Source organism: Sciurus vulgaris, assembly GCF_902686455.1.
Source record: "Sciurus vulgaris genome assembly, chromosome: 14".
Classification (NCBI taxonomy): domain Eukaryota; kingdom Metazoa; phylum Chordata; class Mammalia; order Rodentia; family Sciuridae; genus Sciurus; species Sciurus vulgaris.
Genome location: NC_136475.1, coordinates 11,263,206 through 11,282,141, shown reverse-complemented (window position 1 = coordinate 11,282,141; position 18,936 = coordinate 11,263,206). Strand labels below are relative to the sequence as shown.

The 18,936-nt window shown below is 40.7% G+C and overlaps 1 protein-coding gene across 9 annotated transcripts in view; it reads left to right on the top strand.

Annotated features, from left to right (window-relative positions):
* AFF3 (ALF transcription elongation factor 3) overlaps positions 1-18,936 on the top strand; it is a 565,725-nt gene that overhangs the window by 385,092 nt on the left and 161,697 nt on the right. For 8 of the 9 annotated variants that reach the window (XM_079110973.1, XM_079110972.1, XM_079110971.1 and 5 more), the window contains 2 exons: positions 4,957-5,037; positions 13,492-13,528. In XM_079110973.1, the coding sequence (XP_078967099.1) occupies positions 4,957-5,037; positions 13,492-13,528 (118 nt within the window). The remainder of the gene's footprint in view (positions 1-4,956; positions 5,038-13,491; positions 13,529-18,936) is intronic. The other variant, XM_079110977.1, reaches the window with a different exon arrangement.

Below are 18,936 nucleotides of genomic sequence, written 5' to 3'. Positions count from 1 at the left end.
GCTATTAATTTTTCCATGCAACCCTAATGGATAACCAATCCTATAAAGCTACTGCATATTATAAATTTTATTTTGCAAGTACATTATGTAACATATTTCAAATTTGCATTACATTACAAATACACTAAAATAGTTCATAAAAATAATTCTTTTTTTAAAAAATTCTTACAGACCTAAATGTTTTAAGCAAATTTATGGCCTTTACTACTCATTTATGTATTTAGTAAGACTCATTAAATGGAAGAATCACGAAGAAATACTTTGCTACAATTAAAGCAATATGAACAAACAAGTTTGCATTAAAATGTGGATGTTTAGGTCAATTCAACAAGTTTACATGGAGCACTTACTCCATAAGATGGTCCAGTCAACACAAAGATAAGTAAACACTATCCCTCTTGAAGGGATTTATAGTCTCTCTTTAGGGGATTATGTTTAGTATTTCTGAATGCTCTTGAAAGAGATTATTAGGATTCCTATTTGGGAATTATGTTTAGTAAAGCTGAATGCTCTTGAAAGAGATTACTAGGTCTTCTTAGTGTGAGTTTTACTCATCGCGAACGGAAGGTCATCAGAAGAGGGAGAGTGACTGGGTGTAGATGAAGTGTGTACTTATGAAATTGTAGCACAAAATGGAATGTAGGCGTTCTTACCTGGGAAGAAATCATTGCTCTGGAGGATCATACAAAAGGAACTGTTATATCATATTGGAATGAAAAGGGAATTAGCAAAGTCCTCAGGGCATAAGTGATGTTTGAGATGGTCCTTAACATGTGTGAAGAAGTCCAGAAGCATATGGCAGGAGGACACTCGCCCACAAAGGAGAGCTGGAGCAAAAGCAGGGAAGGTAGCTTTTCTCCAGTTGAGTATTTATGAGCGGTGGAGTGGCATGAGGCTGAAAACCGGGACTTACACAAGAGTGGGATCTTCCAGAGCAAATGCAATAGAGTCAAAGAACAAGTCACTGGACTAAGAGGAAGGAGATACATGGCCACACTTCTGCTATGGCATTTATAAATGGTGTGACCTTGGAAAATAAGTTGACCTTTTTGAGTTTTAACTTTCTCACCTCTCATATGGAGATATGAATTATGACTTTAACGCCTGAGCACAAATGAAACCGTTTGCTTGAAGAATCCTGAAAACCATAAAGCACAGCGGGAGGCTCTCCGCCATCTTCCTTGTCTCCTCATCCCGAGTGTCGCGTGTGTGATGATGGTATTTGAAGACTTGGGAGCCGTGAAGTTTTTAGGTTAGACCTGCTGCTAGGAAAACTGTTGGTGGGGGTGTGAAGGTCGGACTGCCGACTGAAGAGAGAACTCACCAGGAAGCCTGATCAGGTTAAGAATTACGGCAGCGCGGCGAGGATGGTAGTTCAGATAAAGGACAGGGCAGAGATGCTCTTCATTTTGTCACTCATTCAAAAATATCCTCAGCACACACACGTCCCTGGCTCTGTATTAGGTGCTGGGGCAGCCAAACAAATTTTATAGTCCCTACCTCCTCACAGGTTAGGGGACAAGTAGCCTGATAAAGATCCGTATGGGAAAAAGGTGGCACAAACCTTGGTTTGGCCATTGAAGGCTTCATAGGAAAGGAGGAATGGAACTGGGACTTAGCAAAAAAAATAACCCAGCACAGCGTTCAGAGAACCTGGGCTTAGGAGCACGGTCAGGCAAGAACCAGGCTTGGCTAGAGCCAGGAAGGTCTCATGTACACTTAAAGGCAGTTGAGCTTCTGGGTGAGCTTCAGCAAATAACTTAACCCCTTGGGGCCTTGGTGTCTTCACCTAGTACATGAGGAAGTAAGTCCTACCTTTTAGAGTTGTTAAATAATTCGTGTTAAGCACTTTATCTTCTAAGTACTTAATCATTATGAACCGTTACTATTGGGGGAAGGAGTCTAGGGAGACTGCAAGGATTCTGAGTAGAAGAGTTAATAGATATTGGTGCCATTAACCACAACAATAAAATACAAGAAGAGGAAAATTGTGGGGAATTAGTGACGTGTTTTAAAGCTGGAGAGTTTGAACTGACTGAGGAACATCCGACTGAGAGGTTCAGCAGACACCTGAGTGGGCCTTTGAGCTGGGTATGCATTGGGCATTGGTGGCACATGCTAAGTGATTTCTAAAGCCACAGCAGCATACAAGATCACCAGGAAAAGGAAAAGGAGCAGGGAAAAGGTTGAACACAGACGTCCGAACAATGAGGGAGAAGACAGCACAGAAAAATACGAGTGCCAAAGAAAGCCTAGAGGAGGTGATGCAAGGAGACCTACTTCACGGGAGCTGGGATGGAAGCTTCCAGAGCATTCAGGGGGATCTCAAGGACTTGACAATCAGGAGGACCTCTCTCAAAGCCGGTTCCTGTGATAATGGATGCCAAGGTCTTAATATTATGAAGGTGGGCCATGAGTCCACAGGTATCCATTTCAATATTACTAAATTTTATACACACACAATGTCATAGACCAATTATGTGCCTAATTTGCAGCAAAACATTTTTACATGTTAAGTGAAAAAAAAGATAGAAAGAAAGAATGAATCTATGCAGATGTCAAAACAGCAGGCAGAAAAGTTTCTTTCATTACCAGAGACCTAGGCCAGGGATAGGATTCTGGAGATCCCAACAAGATCCCCCAAAAACAAAAGCAAAAAGTAATGGTGAAAAGCAGTATATGTACCAGGAAGGCAAAAGGACCCTCTTACCTAAAGTGTATATTAAACAAAGTTTAACTTGAAAGTGCCAGCTGTAAGAAATTGTAAGGAGGCCTAGGAAGTATCCTTTTGAAAGTACTATTATTTATGTATTTGTGAGCTGTCAATTTCACTTATTCCTGAGGAGCTGGAGGACACACAGAAATAGCAGTCCATCTTTTTGTGGTTTTTCTTACAACAGTGAAACATAAAATGAATATATATGAGGCATGTTGATATACAGATGGAATCATAAAACAATTCGTGCACAGTTAACAGGGACACACTCAGGTTGGATCTGCGAGTCTAGTGTTTAATCGTGAGTAATTACTTTGTGTTTATCAGTTCTGGCCCCTGAGGACCACACTGTCTAAATTGTGTCAGCCAAAGAATGATGGCAAAGGATGCTACGGAGTGGCTGGCGGTGAGGGACTGGCCTTGGGGACACATCAGACAGTCCACAGGGAGGAAAAGAAATCAGCTGAAGTGCTTGTCATTGATGACTGACTTCCTCTACAGAAGATTCAAGGCCACAGGCAGCAGACACACATAGATATCCTAAGCAGCAATTTCAGCGAAAGAGAGGAATCGGAGGGAGACCTCGTAGAAGAAAGAAGAGAGATGGCTCCAGGAGACAGCCCAGTTGCAGGACAGGCTAGGGACGTAAAAAGCCCGTTTGTGTGTTTCTAGTTTCTTCACCACAGTCCAGGTGAGATCTGACCTCGCCCTCCACAAGGCAGGCCACTGCCTGAGGGTGGCGGGTGCGTTGATTCCATGGACACAGTCTGAGTCCGCTCTGGATACAAGCATGGCCACCCTGCTAATCCCCCCCAAGGGACCTGAGGCACCGGCAGAGCTTGGAGAGCAAGAGGTGGGAGGAGAGGGGGACAAAAGGGGTCACTGGATCCTCCTTTGAAGTCCCAGGGGAAACAGCGGTGACCACCTACCAGAGAAGGGACACCTGGAAAGCGTCTGTGTGTAGCCCCCTGCTGGCTGTGGGCGTCATGACGGGGAAGAGCTGGCCTAGGGTCTGCAGATCCTTCCAGGGCGGCTTGGAGCACGCTCACCTTCCCTCTGCTTCCTGTGTGGTTCTGCCCCTTCTGAGCTTCTGGGGAAGTTGCCCAGAAGAAGGCACAGGACAGGTCTTTCATGCCCAAATTGAATCCCCTTTCCACACCCCAACTGCTGACCAAAGGCGGGGGTGGACATCATGTCTCCTCAGGAGACAGAATGTTCTGCCCTTCTTGAATGAATCAACTGCAGCTTCTCTGCCTGCTTTGCTCAGGACCTGTGTGTAAGCACCACGCGGACTCCCTGGTCATCACAAGTCCATTGGGACCTGTAATCAGTTACTGATGGCAGCTCTCTTCCAGGAGATGAAGGAGAATACTGGAAGTGAATGAAACGACACCCCCCCACACACACACAACTTAGGGACAGCGGTGACTAAAAGCACATTGCAGATATTGCACACAGGACTCAAACTGCACACAGCACAGGCTGACAGACCTTACCACCATTCTCCACTGCATACGTGTGATTTCCTTTTTCATTCTCCATGGATGACTTTGTTATGAATACCAAAGTGACATGTGGCACTTATTGGGCACTTTATCTCTAATAATATAAATAACTCCTCTACTAAAGACCCCTTAAATTAAGGTTCACATGTACATTCCTTCAGACACTGCCTGTGAATTTCGTGGAATCTGGCCCAAGCCCCTTGCTCGGTGTCTTCCACGGACCTGTTCCTACTGGGTTGTGGCTTTACTCCCAGGCTTACGCCAACTGAAAATAGGACGGGCTTTTCTTTTTTAGGTGTACAGGGAGCCTGAGGAGAGCCATGGAACCAAGAATTGGTCAAATTAGGGAAGTGGAGCCTAAAGGAGGGTTTCACATCCTTTTTTTTAAAAAAATAAACCCCCTCACCAGTGACACACACCTGTAATCCCAGCGGCTCGGGAGGCTGAGGCAGGAGGATCTCGAGCTCAAAGCCAGCCTCAGCAACAGCAAGGCGCTAAGCAGCTCAGTGAGACCCTGTCTCTAAATAAGATGCAAAATAGGGCTGGGGATGTGGCTCAGTGGTCGAGGGCCCCTGAGTTCAATCCCTGACCCCAAAAAGTAAATAAAAAATCACCCCCACCCTTCCTCCCTCCTGTGGTTCTCCTGCGTTCTGAGGCTGGCTTGTAGAGCCGCTGTACGTGCTCCCGACTTGGAAGGCCCCCAGCCTCAGTGTTCTTTGTCTTTATCCCCTTCAGGAGATGACCTGGCTTCCACCGCTTTCTGCTGTTCAAGCACCCGGCAAAGTGGAGCCAAGCAAATTTCCATTTCCAAATAAGGTGAGCTCTTGCGTCATGTGGGGAACATGCTGTTCTCAGGTAGACATTTGAGGTGGACGGTCGCTTGACCCTTCAGGGTCTTCTCCCATGTGCATATTCCTGCCAGAAGCACATCAACCTAATCTTGAGCAAGCTTCCAGAGCATACTTATTCTTCAGAGGGGGAGAATTGAGTCTGCCAGCTTACTCCCCTACGCTTCCATATCCTGTAACATGTGCTTGTGATCATTGTCACGTGATCTGGGAACATTTGCAATGTTGAGATGCATCTTACTTTTTATACATTCAATGGAATTGTATATCCTGATTTTCTTTTCTCAAAGTCTGTTATTAAATTGATGACATCTTAAAGCAAATATCTTAGAATTAGAGGTATGTGGTATTTAAAAGTTTAAAATATTTTCTAGGACTTAAAAAGTGATTTCTAGCCAGGCACAGTGACACAGGCCTGTAATCCCAGCAGCTGGAGAGACTGAAGCAGGATTGCGAGTTCAAAGCCAGCCTCAGCAACTTAGAAAGACTATGTCTCTAAATAAAAATAAAAAGGGCTGGGAACGTAGCTCAGTGGGTTAGAAACCCTGAGTTCAATTCCTAGTCCAAAAATAAAAAAAGATTTTTATATTTTTTAAGGAAAAACACACCAAAAAATTAGCCACAAAATATATTTATGTTTGTTATACATGAGTCTAATAGGCTTTCTTTGATTTTTCTAATTATATGTTCATTATTAAGACCAAATTTTACAAGTGAAAAGAAAGCAAAATATGAAAATCCTAGACAACCCAGTTAGATCCTATTTCAAATCCCAGAGATTAACTCTTAAGAGTTTGGTGTGCACAGTATCAGTCATTGTCCCTATGCATTATAGGCACCTATGTTCATATGTAATTTTTTTAAAAAACTCTTACATTGTAGAGTAATAAAAACATTTTTCAAGGGTTGAATAAAAGTAGCCACAATACATAAATATCCAGATCACAACCCTCTAGAACGAATTGCTGAATTCATTACTTTTATCACAATGGTGAATTCCATTCTAAGAGGTGGTTTTTATTTCCCTTAGCAAAGTGTACTTGGAGATCTTTTCCAAGTAAACCTACAGAGATTTCTTCATCCTTCTAAGCAGCAGCAAAAACCCAGCGTGGTGACGCTTGCCTGTAGTCTCAACTACTCAGGAGGCTGAGGCAGGAGGATCACAAATGCCAGCCAGTCTTGGCAACCTAGTGAGACCCTGTCTCAAAATAAAATATAAAAAGGATGAGGATGTAGCTCAGTGGTAAAGCACCCCTGGATTCAATTCCCAATACAAATAAATAAAATAGATGAATTAATAAATAAATAATTCTAAATAACAGCAAAACATTGTATGATATGGATTTGCCATAATTTATTTCATCCAGTTTCTTTTGATGGACGTTGAGATTGGTTGTGGTTTGTTAATTACAAACTCTGTTACCGCAGACACCATAGCCTCTTCGTATGCTGCTATCGACTGTCCCCAGTAAGGACACCTAGCCCAGGAATTCTAAGGGCACTGGAGCCCTCAGAAACCACATTTATGCTTGGCTGTGTTTCAAGACTCCTTTTTATGTATCTTAGCCAATGATTAATATTATCTGGGTTTTTATCATTGTGTCTGTATGATGGATGAAAAGTTGATATCTCATTGTTTTAATTTGCATTTCCCCAATTACTTCTAAGCTTGAGCAGCGACTGTTTTTCCTTTGCAAATAGCCCATTCATATCCATTGCCACTTCATAAAAATGATTTGTAGAAACTCCTTATATCTTATTCATTTGTCTGTTATATATAATGTAACCATTTTGGTAACCTTATTTATGTGCCTTTTATCCTAGAAAAGTGTTTTAATTTGCATGTCAGAGACAAATGATCTTCCCCATTCCAACATTCTAACAATGTTCTCTATTTTGATTCTAATTCTTTGGTCGTATATTCTTAGATTTATTTACGTTGAGAATGGTGTGACATAGGATTCTACTTTTAGGCTTTTCAGGATTAGTAAATTATTATGATACTATCAAATACGGTAAGCCCACTTTTCTCCCACCGCTTTGAAATGCCTGCTATGTCTATAGTTGAATTTCTTATAAATATGTAGATTGATTTCAGGATTCACGGTTCTGTTTTTCTCACATACTTATCTAACTCTTTCCCAATAACTTATTGTCCAAGTCAGAGGTGGACAGCTGGACATGGAGGCCCACAACTGGAGTCCCAGCTACTGTAGAAGCTGAGACAGGAGAATTGGTTGAGCCCACAAATTTGATACCAGCCTAGGCAACATGGTGAGGCCCCGTCTCAAAAAGGAAATAGAGGTCCACAGACTTTCTCAGTGAAGGATCAGACAGCAAATAGTTCAGGCTTTGCTGACAATGGCTAATGAATGAATGTCTCCTAGGTGGATATAAACTGAACCCACCTGAAGTTCCCAGACTTCTAGTCCATTGAATGTGGGCAAATTTTGGATAATTTCTGCACTATCAATTTGTAATGGCATCCTGCCACACTTAGAATAAAACAAAGAAATCTTATAATGTTGTAATCTGAACCAAACAATGGCTGACCCAAAACACAATCTAGTAAACATATTGTCATATGCATATGTCCGTGGTATAGGTTTTGATAAAATTGAGCACATACTAAAACATACTTTGTTATGACTTTCTCAAAATTCCTTTCATTTGGTTTCATGTAAGTACTGAAGCATAAGCAATAACAACTCCTGAGGTAAAACTGAGATTTTTAAATCACTAGCACAAAAATTTCATTTTTATAGCTTTATTGAGGTATAGATGACAAATAAAAATGGTATGTATTTGAGGGGAAACAACTTAATGTTTTGGTGGTTTATGTATTGTGAAATAATCGTCACAAGCTAATTAGCATGTGTCATCTTGCTTAAACTGTTTTTCTTTGTGATCCTAGCCAATGTTCTCTTAGCAAATTTCAAGGATACAATATAGTATCATTAACTATAGTAACGTTTTTGATACAACATAAGGCATACCATCCATATATGTGTATGTGACAGAGATAACTAGGGGGAGAGAGAGAGGTAATTGGGGCCTTATAGTGAGGGAATCAAGCCAGACACAGATGGATATTGCATGATGTCACTTATTGTAGAATCCAGAATAATCAAACTCATAGAAACAGAGTGAATGGCGGCGGCCAGAGCTCAGGGCAGGGTAATAAGAAATGTTGGTCGAGGGGTATGATGTTTCCGTCGTGCAACGTGAACACATTCTACAGCTCTAGTGAACAGAAACGTGAATATGATTAAAACTTTCAATTTTAAAAACAGAAGATAAGTTGGAAGTCTTATTTTTCATTTGAAAAGATACCTTACTATCCATCCTATGGGACACAGAGTTTCAAATACCAGAGGCAAGTGTGCCCTACTTAGGACCTCTCAATAAGACACTCGGGGGTGCAGGTGCAGGTGTGGAGCTTTGTTACCTCTAGATCTTTTTGTCTTGCCCGAGAAGAAAGAATAAGTGACTTCACAAAGCTTAAGAATATGGCGTGATTTTAATAGTGCCATTTTTCAGAAAGCTCACTGCAAGCCCTGAGCATTTATTCTGTACAAATGAAAAAAGGCTGCATTAGTTTCCTGTTTCTGCTGTAACAAATGACCACCCACCTAGTGACTTCAGACAACACATATTTACTGTCTTCCCTCTGGAGGTCAGAAGTCTGGAATGGGGTTCACCGTGCTCAACTCATGGGGTGAGGGACTGGATGCACCAGAGAAATATTCCTTTTCTTGCCTCTCCAGCTTCTAGAGGCTTCCTTACTCAGGGCCGATGTCACTCAGACCTCTGCTTCCCTGATCTTGTCCTCTCTGACCCTCTCTTCTTCCTGGTCCTTATAAGGACCCTTGTTTTTATATTTGGTTTACCTGAGTAATCTCCTACTTCAGAATTATTAACAATTACATCTCCAAAGTTCCTTTTTCCATATGAGGTACATATTCTCAGGTTCTTGGAGTTGGGGGACAGACATATTTGGGGGTGCTTATTCCGGCTATGCCAAAGACCATTTTTTACTTTCCCAGAGTGGACCCCAATTTGGTGGGGTTGGGGGTTGCAGGGGATGGAACTCTGGCCTTCGCATCCAGTAGGCAAGCTTTCTACCAGTGAGCTACTTTCCCAGCCCTAGGATGCACCTCTTTTAACCTTTATCTCAACAGACGAGTGTTCTGGCAGCTGGACTTTGCAGTTGATTAATTAGACTGTTAATGTTTGAGATTGTCTCTATAACTAATGTGTTGAGCTAGAATGGCTTATGGAGTTTGAGGGGCAAAAATCTCCAAAATGTCTAATAAACAATATAATTAAGACCTTATTAAGATTAAGGGAGCCATTTGATCTCACAAAGAAAAGTCGATTTTACTAGGCATTCTGAGTTACCAGTACCACTAAATTAATTAGCTAAATACTTCCGAGAATTTGCTCACCCCATCTGAGTATTGAAGGACATAATATATAGTAAAGTCAATTGATAATGAAGTTGGTTATTTTTTTCCCTATTCTCTGAGGACTTGATTTGGGATCACAATTCCCTAGACAAACACTGCTAGGCATTTCTACCTCATTCTTCAAATCTCGAAAGTAATTGAATTTGGTAAAGCGAAGAACGTACCTCTCCTTTAAATTGGCTGCCATTATCAGGCCTTTCAACGAAGAGAGAAGGAAATGAATTTGCTTTGCCCTTTTCCCTTTCATTTTGCAGCAATCTCATAAGTTCTGAAATGCAAATAAAGTGTAGAATGTTTTCCATTCTCAAGAAGGGGTACATCCAAGCCCAGTGGCATTTCACAGGACCGTGAATGATGAATCTGGTGGATTAGACCTGGTCTGAAAATATTCTTGCTGATTGGCTTTTCGAAGTTTATACCAAGAAGTTGTAGCACCATCATAGGAACAAGAATCCGGCCGCCTTTCTCTTCATACGCTACAACGAGAACTGGAAGTGTGAAGGGAGGTGTCTGGAGTTGAAAAGCTTATTATACAACTCCCTCCTTAGGTTGCTACTGTGTGTCAAAAACAACCACAAACCAGGCACAGTGGCGCATGCCTGTAATCCCAGCCACTCTCGGGAGGCTGAGGCAGGAGGGCTGCGAATTCAAAGCCAGCCTCAGCAAGTCGGTGAGGCCCTGAGCAACTTAGCAAGACTCTATCTCAAAAGAAAAAATAAAAAGGACTGGGGAGTTCACAAAGTTCAACCTTTGCTCTGAGATTCATTTTTGGAAAGAGCTACATGAAGATGAAATAGTGTCCCTGAAGTGACACTAAATGTTACTAAAATGTAATCTGCAAAAATGACTTTGGCCCACTTCACATAGGTGCTGTTATGAAGGAGAGACCCACAATGGCTCTCTTCTGTGGCTCAATGGTTAAGTGCCTCTGGGTTTGATCCCAGGTGAGGGCATCCTGCAAATTAATTGGCAGCAATTTTCTTTCACAGTAGTATATAAGAATAATGCAGCCTCATACAGTTTGAATGACAGGTTACATTTGACGGAATGTGGGTATCTCTTATGGTGTCTCATTGAAGGGCTTTCTTGACACTGCCGGTGTGCCTGGTTTTCTGTCTTCAGCAAATTGGTTTGCATGAATTTTACTTCTTGACTAAATATCATGTTTAAAGGAGTTTTAGCATTCTTGTGTACCAAAGAATAGTTTGGGTGTTGGGATTTCCAGATTTAAAGATGGAGAAGAGTAAATTCCCATTGTAGATATTCTTCTAAGTCCTGGGGAGTAATCTGTAGGATGCGGTCATAGTAATGCTGGTTATCCGTAAGCTTACGGTGTCTGTCAGCAGTCATCATCTGAGTTCTGAGTTTTAGGATGCTTCAAGAAATAAGAAAAAATTCTGTTTCTTATTAGTGTGAGCAAATAGTCTTAGGAAAATTCCTGCTGTTCTTTTGGGATTTTTTGTTTTGTTTTGTTCTTTATTTTTAAAGAATGAGCTTAGCGTGGACAACCATCTCAATTACTGTCCCTGCTCATTGGTGACAAGCGAGTCTTCCCTGTCTAGGACAGGATGCCTCCAAAGGGCCAAAATCTACAGACAGAACGGAGGAGTTAACTCACTAGGACTCAACATACTTTTAACATATAAAAACAAAAAGTCATTTGTGTTCAGATATAAACTCTTAAGTTAACGTGAAAGGAAGGAAGCACCCTGGTGCCCTCGGGGAACTTCACTGTGGGTCTCTTCTTCTTCGTAACAGCAGCTTCACAAAATGGGCCAAAGTCACTTTTGCAGATTACATTTTAGCCATCACTTCGGGGACACCATTTCATCTTCATGAACTCTTTCCAAAAACGGAATCTCAGAGTAAGAGCTGAACCTTGTTCTTTCCCTTCAGCTCTCGACCACCAACTCAGAAAGAGGTTTACTGGGCACCTGCGCGTGGCTCAGCCTGCCTAACAGAGCGGGAGTCCCGGCCTTCCCAGTTTCCTCCTCCAAACCCTCCCCACCCACTCAGCTGGCTCATTTGCCCTATTCCAGTGGAATTCCTTTTTAAAACACACATTCTTAGCTGGCCTTGAATATGCTGCATGTGCCGTTAAATGACACCTCTGCCCTCTAACAACTGTATTCGTAGAGCAAAATTCTGGTGAAATATGTTAAGCGATACACTGGAAGGTAATTCCATTTCACTGGATTTTATTCCACATGCCAGAATTGTAAGGGGGTTTTGTTGGATTTTATGCACTGCTACTTATTTTGTTTTACATTCCTACCGCCTCAATTCATTCTTTTATAACTCTCCCTTTTATTTCATATTGAATAAAAATTTTTCAAGGAAAGAGGATGGGACTTCTCAAGACAAAATTCACGTATCATTTTAATACGAATAAAGTCAGGTTTAATCCCATTTATCTGAGTAGTAACTAGACTTCCAATACTGCGTAGTACTGAATTTACATCAGAGTAGATAAGTGGATATCTGTAATAATCCTTTCACCCACCACTGTGAGATTGACAAGTCTTTCAGCAGCATTCCTGATAGGAGAACATCCATCCTTGTCTCCAGAGATGCTGGCAGTCAAAAGGAAGTGGCTGAGATTCAAAGCCAATCATATAATAGACCAGTGAATAAATATAGAATTAAACCCACAAACCTCATGGAAGAAAACAGAGGGTTAAATCTTTGTGGGTTGGATTAGGCCAGGGATTCTTAGCTATGATCCCAAAAGCATAAGCAAGGAAAGAAAAATTGGATGAATTAAAACTTCATCAAAATTTAAAACTTGTGCATCAAAGAATATTATCAATAAAGGGGAAAGAGAGCTCACAGAACGGGAGAAGAGATTGGCAGATCATATTATCTGTGTAGAGTGTAGTATCCAGATATATAAAGAACTCTTTTCAACTCAACAGCAAAAAGGCAAAGAGCTGTGTTAAATAAAAGGCAAAGAATTCGACTAGATATTTGTCAAAAGAAGACTTACACTTGGGCAATAAACACATGAAAAGATGCTCAGCCTGATTAGTTTTTAAGTAAATACAAGCCAAAATCACAATAACCTGTTCCACTTCACACCCACAAGAATGGCTAGATTTTTTTTTTAATGAAAAATAATAAACGTTGGTGAGGATTTGGAAAGAATTAGAACCCTTACACTTCCCTGGTAGGTATTAGAAATGTTTCTGCCGCTGTGGAAAATAGTTTGACAATTCCTCAAAAAGTTTCATAGAGCTACCATGTGACCCCAAAATTCCTCTCCTACACATATAACCCAGAAAGACTGAAAACAGGAGCCAGAACAAGTACCTGCATACACGTGTTCATAGCAGCACTGTTCCAGGTATACAGAAAATAGAAAGAGTCCATACGCCCATCAACAAGATGAATGGATAAACAAATATATGTAAATGTAGTCTTAATCCATAAAAAGGAATGAAACATTGATATATGCTACAAGAAGAATGAACGTCCAAAACACTGTGCTCAGTGACAGAAGCCAGGCTCTATGATTCTGTTTACAGGAAATATCCAGATAGGTGCAGGTGGATATTGGTGATGGCTGAGTTCAAGGTGAGGGAAAGTAGGGAGACATTCATTTCTTAATGGGAATGAGATTTTATTTAAGAATGATGGAAATAGTTTGCAGCTAGATAGGTGCCATGCTTGTACAACTTGGGGGATGTACTAAATGCCCCTGAATTGTTTGTTCACTTCAGAATGGTTAATGTCAACTTCCCCTCAATAGACAAAAACGTCAGGCAAAATAAATGTGATTGTGATCTATCTTCCCAGAGCTGCTTCCCAAGCACATTCATGCAATGTGCCTTGTTAGGTAGCTGGTAGAGTTAGGAGCAGTGACTTGTTCTGAATAACCAATCTTCTGTCTCCTATTCAACTGGCATTTGGAAAATCAAAATAAGAAAATTAATTGATATTTCTTTTTCTTTCAGGACTCTCAGCTTGTATCCTCTGGACACAATAATCCAAGTAAGAAAGGCTTCTCTCTCTTTCTATGGGGGGTGGGGAGAAGATTGGGCAGAGGGTGGAGAGGTTGAGCTTGCGACAAAATGTCAGTTTAAAAGGGAGTCACTAGAAAACACAATCAAGTAGGAAACAGCCATTTGCTCAGGCAGGTGCTGCCTAAATGAGTGACTGAGTGTTCACATTCAGGAGAGGGAAGACCAAACCGTAAAATGCTGTATTTCAGAGTGATGGTAGGAGAAAGGAATAGCATGCTTTATCACAGTTAATCGGTCACTGGTAGACGTAGAGGGCAGAAAATCTAAAAGGCAAATAAAGAGTTGATTGAATTAAATAAAATGAACTGGCAAAGAAAACCAGTCAAGAAGAAGGCCTCAAGGTAAAGACCTCAGACTCTATGAAGGAGAGTCACCACTTGCCATTTATGAATGCCATGTCCCCTTTCAGAAATAGCCTGGGCTATTTAGGAAGGAGGCTCCTCACTGAAGAGTTACTAATAAAACATGTGGGCTTGGTCATCAAAGAGGAGAGCGACTCGTGAAGCGGGGTCTTCATTCTCTTTTGGCACTATTGATTGGAATTACTGTCGCCTGGAGCTTTAAAGATGCATGAGCTGCCCTGTTCCCGTCCTAAAGGCCCCCTTGCAAAGCCCGGGCTTTGTTCGCTTCTCTGGCTGCCAGTGGGCAGTGAGCACCCTTTACCAGTGACAGAGTTACGTGTGCAACGAAGACAACTTGGAGCTAGTAGGTGGGTCGCAAAGCTGAGGCTCATCCCCTGGGCCTCTGTGAGGCAGAAGGGGTGGCGAGGAAAGATGCCCAGATAAATGTGTTGGGAAGTCCCAGGGTTTCAAGGCACAGGGAGAGACAACAGCACCATCGTGCGCAGGCAGGATCAGGTGTCTCGCCTTCTGTTGGGCTTTGCTGGGGGCAGTTCCAGTGAAGGGTTTTTCTAAGACAAGTTTCTCAATGCTTGACAAGATACTAAACGTCCCATTGAATATTTAAATATTAAAATAGATGACGTGTGTGTGTGCATTTTTAAATGTTCAGGTGGCAGGTTGAGTTTAAGCGCTTCTTCTCTTCCCTCCGGAGTCCCCACTGAATAACCATAAGGCTATCAAGATGGAAATAAATCCTCAACAGCACTGAGAACAGGGAAGATTGCCATCCACAAACCAGAAATTTCGTTGAGTGTCTGGAAAACAGAAAGTAAATAGGACCCTACTGAAAAATAATCCTGAGCAAGGAAAGTCATGACCCAGGGGGAAAAAGAAAAGAAAAGAAAGAAAAAGAAAGAGGACTAAGCCTTGGTGGAGAGGGACAGCCCTGGGTCCAGGACAGACGAGATTTCCTCCAGACCCCGGCAGAATGGGCATGGATGGCAGCTGCCCTGGGAACCTGGGGCTGTTCTTCCCCCTCGGCCCTGCACCCCATCCTGGCTGATGCTCATACACCACTTCAGTCTTACTTTCCTTGCAAAAGGTCCCAAAGAACAAAATCAGTAATAATTCCTAAAAAAAAAAAAAAAAAAAAAAATTAAATCAGTTGACTAGCGCTCCTCCTTGGGAACAATGCACAAGAACAAATTCTAAGACAATATAAGACTTGAGTATAGTCAACAAAGCCTACCCTCTTACACTCTAGCCCTAAATCATCCCTCCCTATTACAGGACAGTGGTAGATAACTGTCACTGTCTTCCTACAGGAGATTCACACCAGCTCCCTCCATTTCTACTAACCTGTTATTCAAACGTATGAAAATACAGACCTGAGCCCCAGACAGGACTGACCCCAGAGGAAGTCTAGATAGTGCCAGGAGAAGAAGAAAACAGTTCCAGCGATGCTTAGCGGTCTTCAGAAAGACTTGAGATCATTTACATTAAATAAAAAGAGCAAAGAGGCTGTCGTGGAACAAATCATTACTGAATAAGTGAGCACTTGAGGATTAAAAATGTGATTGACAAAAAATTTTTTAATAATAAAAGTAAAAGGAATAGGTAGGAGCTCTAATCTGGGATCCGGAATATAAAGTTGAAAGTTTTTTTTTCTGAAACACAGGTGGGAACTCTGAAGGGGATTAAGGGACCCAGAAGGTCATAATCCAGCCAGAAGGGGTCATAGAAAAAGAAAGGGACCAAAGCATCAGAAATAAAGAGTTTTTCCTGGGAAAGGAGCAATTTGTAATCAAAAACACTTTGCATAAGAGGAAATGAGAGAGACCGAAATTAGATTCCCACTCAGACACTGGGATTTTTCAGACACTGAATGCGATATTAGGATTATCAAGTCCAGAATACAAAATAAGGGCCTTGGCTTAATTTCTAGAAATAGACGAGAAGATTAGAAATATGATAAACAGCAAGATTTGAAGTAGGGCCAGCCAGCATTTGTAGATATGAAAAAAATAATAGAAATTGAAATTTCCACAGGCAGGTCTAACAGCACATCAAAGAGAAAGAATGAAAGAGAAAGAAAAGTAAAATTTTAAGAATTATCTAGAATGCAGCCTAGCCTAGAGAGATGGATATGGAAAACAGGGAATGGAAGGTAAGCAACAGAAAGAAGGAAGTTGGAAAATCTAATAGCTAAGTAGAATTCCAGAAAGTGCCAGGGGAAAGAAGCAGGAAAAGAGGACATCATGGCAGAGAACTTTCCAGAAGTGAATGACACTAGCCCACAGTTAGGTGAAATGCGGTGAACACTAACCAGGGTAAATAAAAAGAAATCCATGTGGACATATTTTTACAAAACACATAAATGAAGGGAAATAAAACTTAAAATACCTTTTTTTTTTTAAATATCTAAATCTATTTTTTTTTTTTAAGAAGAAACAAGCATTCGGTTATTTACAAAAGCAGCATTCAAAGACAGTGGATGGTGAGAAAATAATTACCAAACTAAATTCTGTATCTTACAAACAACAACGAGAACAAAAAAATGTAATAAATGACATTTCCGGAAGAAACGGGGAAGGTGTGTCACCAGCGTGTCACCAGTAGACCCTACAAAAAAGAAACTCTAAAAGAAGTGGTCATGCACTCCTGGGTTCAATCCCTTGTACCTGAATGATCTGAATGATTTCTTCATTCAGAAGAAATGTGAGCTTCAAGGGTTCAGCAGCACAGAAAGTACATGTGGAGAAAATGTAGGCAATATAGTATGCTCATACTGTCATGTACAACAAATTAGAACAAATAAAAAATGTGTTGTATGTGACAGCAGTAATATCTTATGAAGTAATAAAGCATGATTTACACAAGAACAATGACATAGAATAGAGGAATATTAGGAATTAAAAATCTTTCTAAGTTCCCATGATTATTTGAGAGACGAATAAGAATGTTAACTTTGGATCTTGATAAAGTCAGTGAGGACTTGTGATTTTTTTTTTTTTTTTTTTTTGGTACTGGGATTGAACCCAGGAACACTTAACTACTGAGCCACATCCCCAGCCCTTTTTTATATTTTATGTAGAAACAGGATCTCTCTGAGTTGCTTAGGGCCTAGCTAAGTTGCTGAGGCTGGCTTTGAACTTGCGATCCTCCTGCCTCAGCCTTCCAAGCACAGGCATGTGTCAACACGCCCAGATTTTTAATGTAACCATGAAACTCTAGGAAAGGGTATTTCACCCAAAACAAAATGCAAAAACAACTTACAAACCAAGATAAAAGTAGAATGTGAAATATAACCAGCTTATCCCAAAGAATTAAAGACTAGAAAAAGAACAGAGTGTATGGCATAAATAAATTAAAATCAGTAATCTAAACAAATGATTTAATGATCCTATGATTTAATGACAAATGTTGTCCAAATAAATTAAAAATAAAACTCCAGCTCTGTACTGTTTATAATGACACATTGAAAATCACATATTCAGAAAATTTAGGGCTGAAAAAAAACAAAGGATGATTAGGACTGAAAACATAGATTTAGAAATAAAGAAGCACTATTTGCAGTGAAAGGTAATATAAATACCTAGCGTTAAAACTGGGGGAATATAAGTAAATCAGAGAGAAATTTATAGCCTACAAGGCTTATACCACAATGCTTGATGTGGAATAATTGATCTTCAGAAGTAAAAATGAAATTAACTCCCATCTAATACCATATACAAAACCAAACTAAGTATTTTTAAAAGAATAGCGAATATATACACTTTCAGAAGAAAGTATAAAACATTTTTCTAGCCAGATGTGGTGGCTAGAATTACATGTCTGTAATTCCAGTGACTAAAGAGGCTGAGGCAGGAGAATGGCAAGTTCAAAGTCAGCCTCAGCAACTTAGTGAGACCCTGTCTCAAAATAAAAAATTAAAAGGGATGGAGTGTGGCTCAGTGGTTAAGTGCTCTTAGGTTCAATCCCCAGTACAAAAAAAAAATTAAGAAACTTTTTTCTGATTCATTTCTTAAACACACCAAAAGAGTCAAAGTAAAAATATTGATAAATACAAATACATTCAAATTAAAAAGCATATAATTCATCCAAAGATAATCAGAAAAAAAATAAAAAGCTTACACTGGGAATCGTTATTATGTGTTTATGATTTGTATTTATCATGATACAAATTTATTATTTGTATTGAGGCAATAAAATGCTTCTATGAATAAAAATACTAAAAAAGATTTTTTTTAAGAAATGACACAAAATAACAGGTACAAGATGTTAGTTCTCAGAGACATGCAAGCACCATGATGAAATTTCACTCTACATTGTTAGAAAAAAGCTTTTGAAGTTTGACCACCACTAGTGGATGTGTGCATGTGTCTTAGTAGAACGTGTGCAGTATGATTCGGCGTGCAACAGAAGACTAAAGTTTAGAAACAGCCGCAGCCAGAAACTGCACACAGGGGTGGAGAGAGCTCTCCAGAAAAGATAGGGAATGATTGACACAGTTTCCTGGCTGCACAGCTGGCAGGAGCCAGGCCAGGATGCAGAGGCCTCTGGGTAATTAATTTGTTTGGTTGGTTTTTGGTTTTGGTACAAGGGATTGAACCCAGGAGTGCATGACCACTGAGCACTATCCCCAGCCCTTTTTCTTTTTTTTTTTTTTTTTTTACTTTGAGACAGAGTCTTGCTAAGCTGCTTAGAGTCTCGCTAAGTCGCTCAGGGCCTCGCTGAGTCTGGGTTACTTTTTGATAATGTTTTGTTTCCTGGACTGGAAGGTATAGTCACAGTTGACTCATTTTAATTTTTTTTAAACTGTCTATATACATTTCTGGCACATGTACATTTTGACACACAGTCTTTTAGGACAGGCTTAGCCTTTACTTGAGACTGACCACGCGGTGGCATGAGGGAAGGTTAGAAGGAGGACCCCTTTGACAGGAAAGCCGGCACCCTGGCCTCCATCAGCTTCCGGGGCATTTCCCTCTATACAGGCCTCTCGCGCCACCTTGTTCCTCAGCAGCTCGAGGTT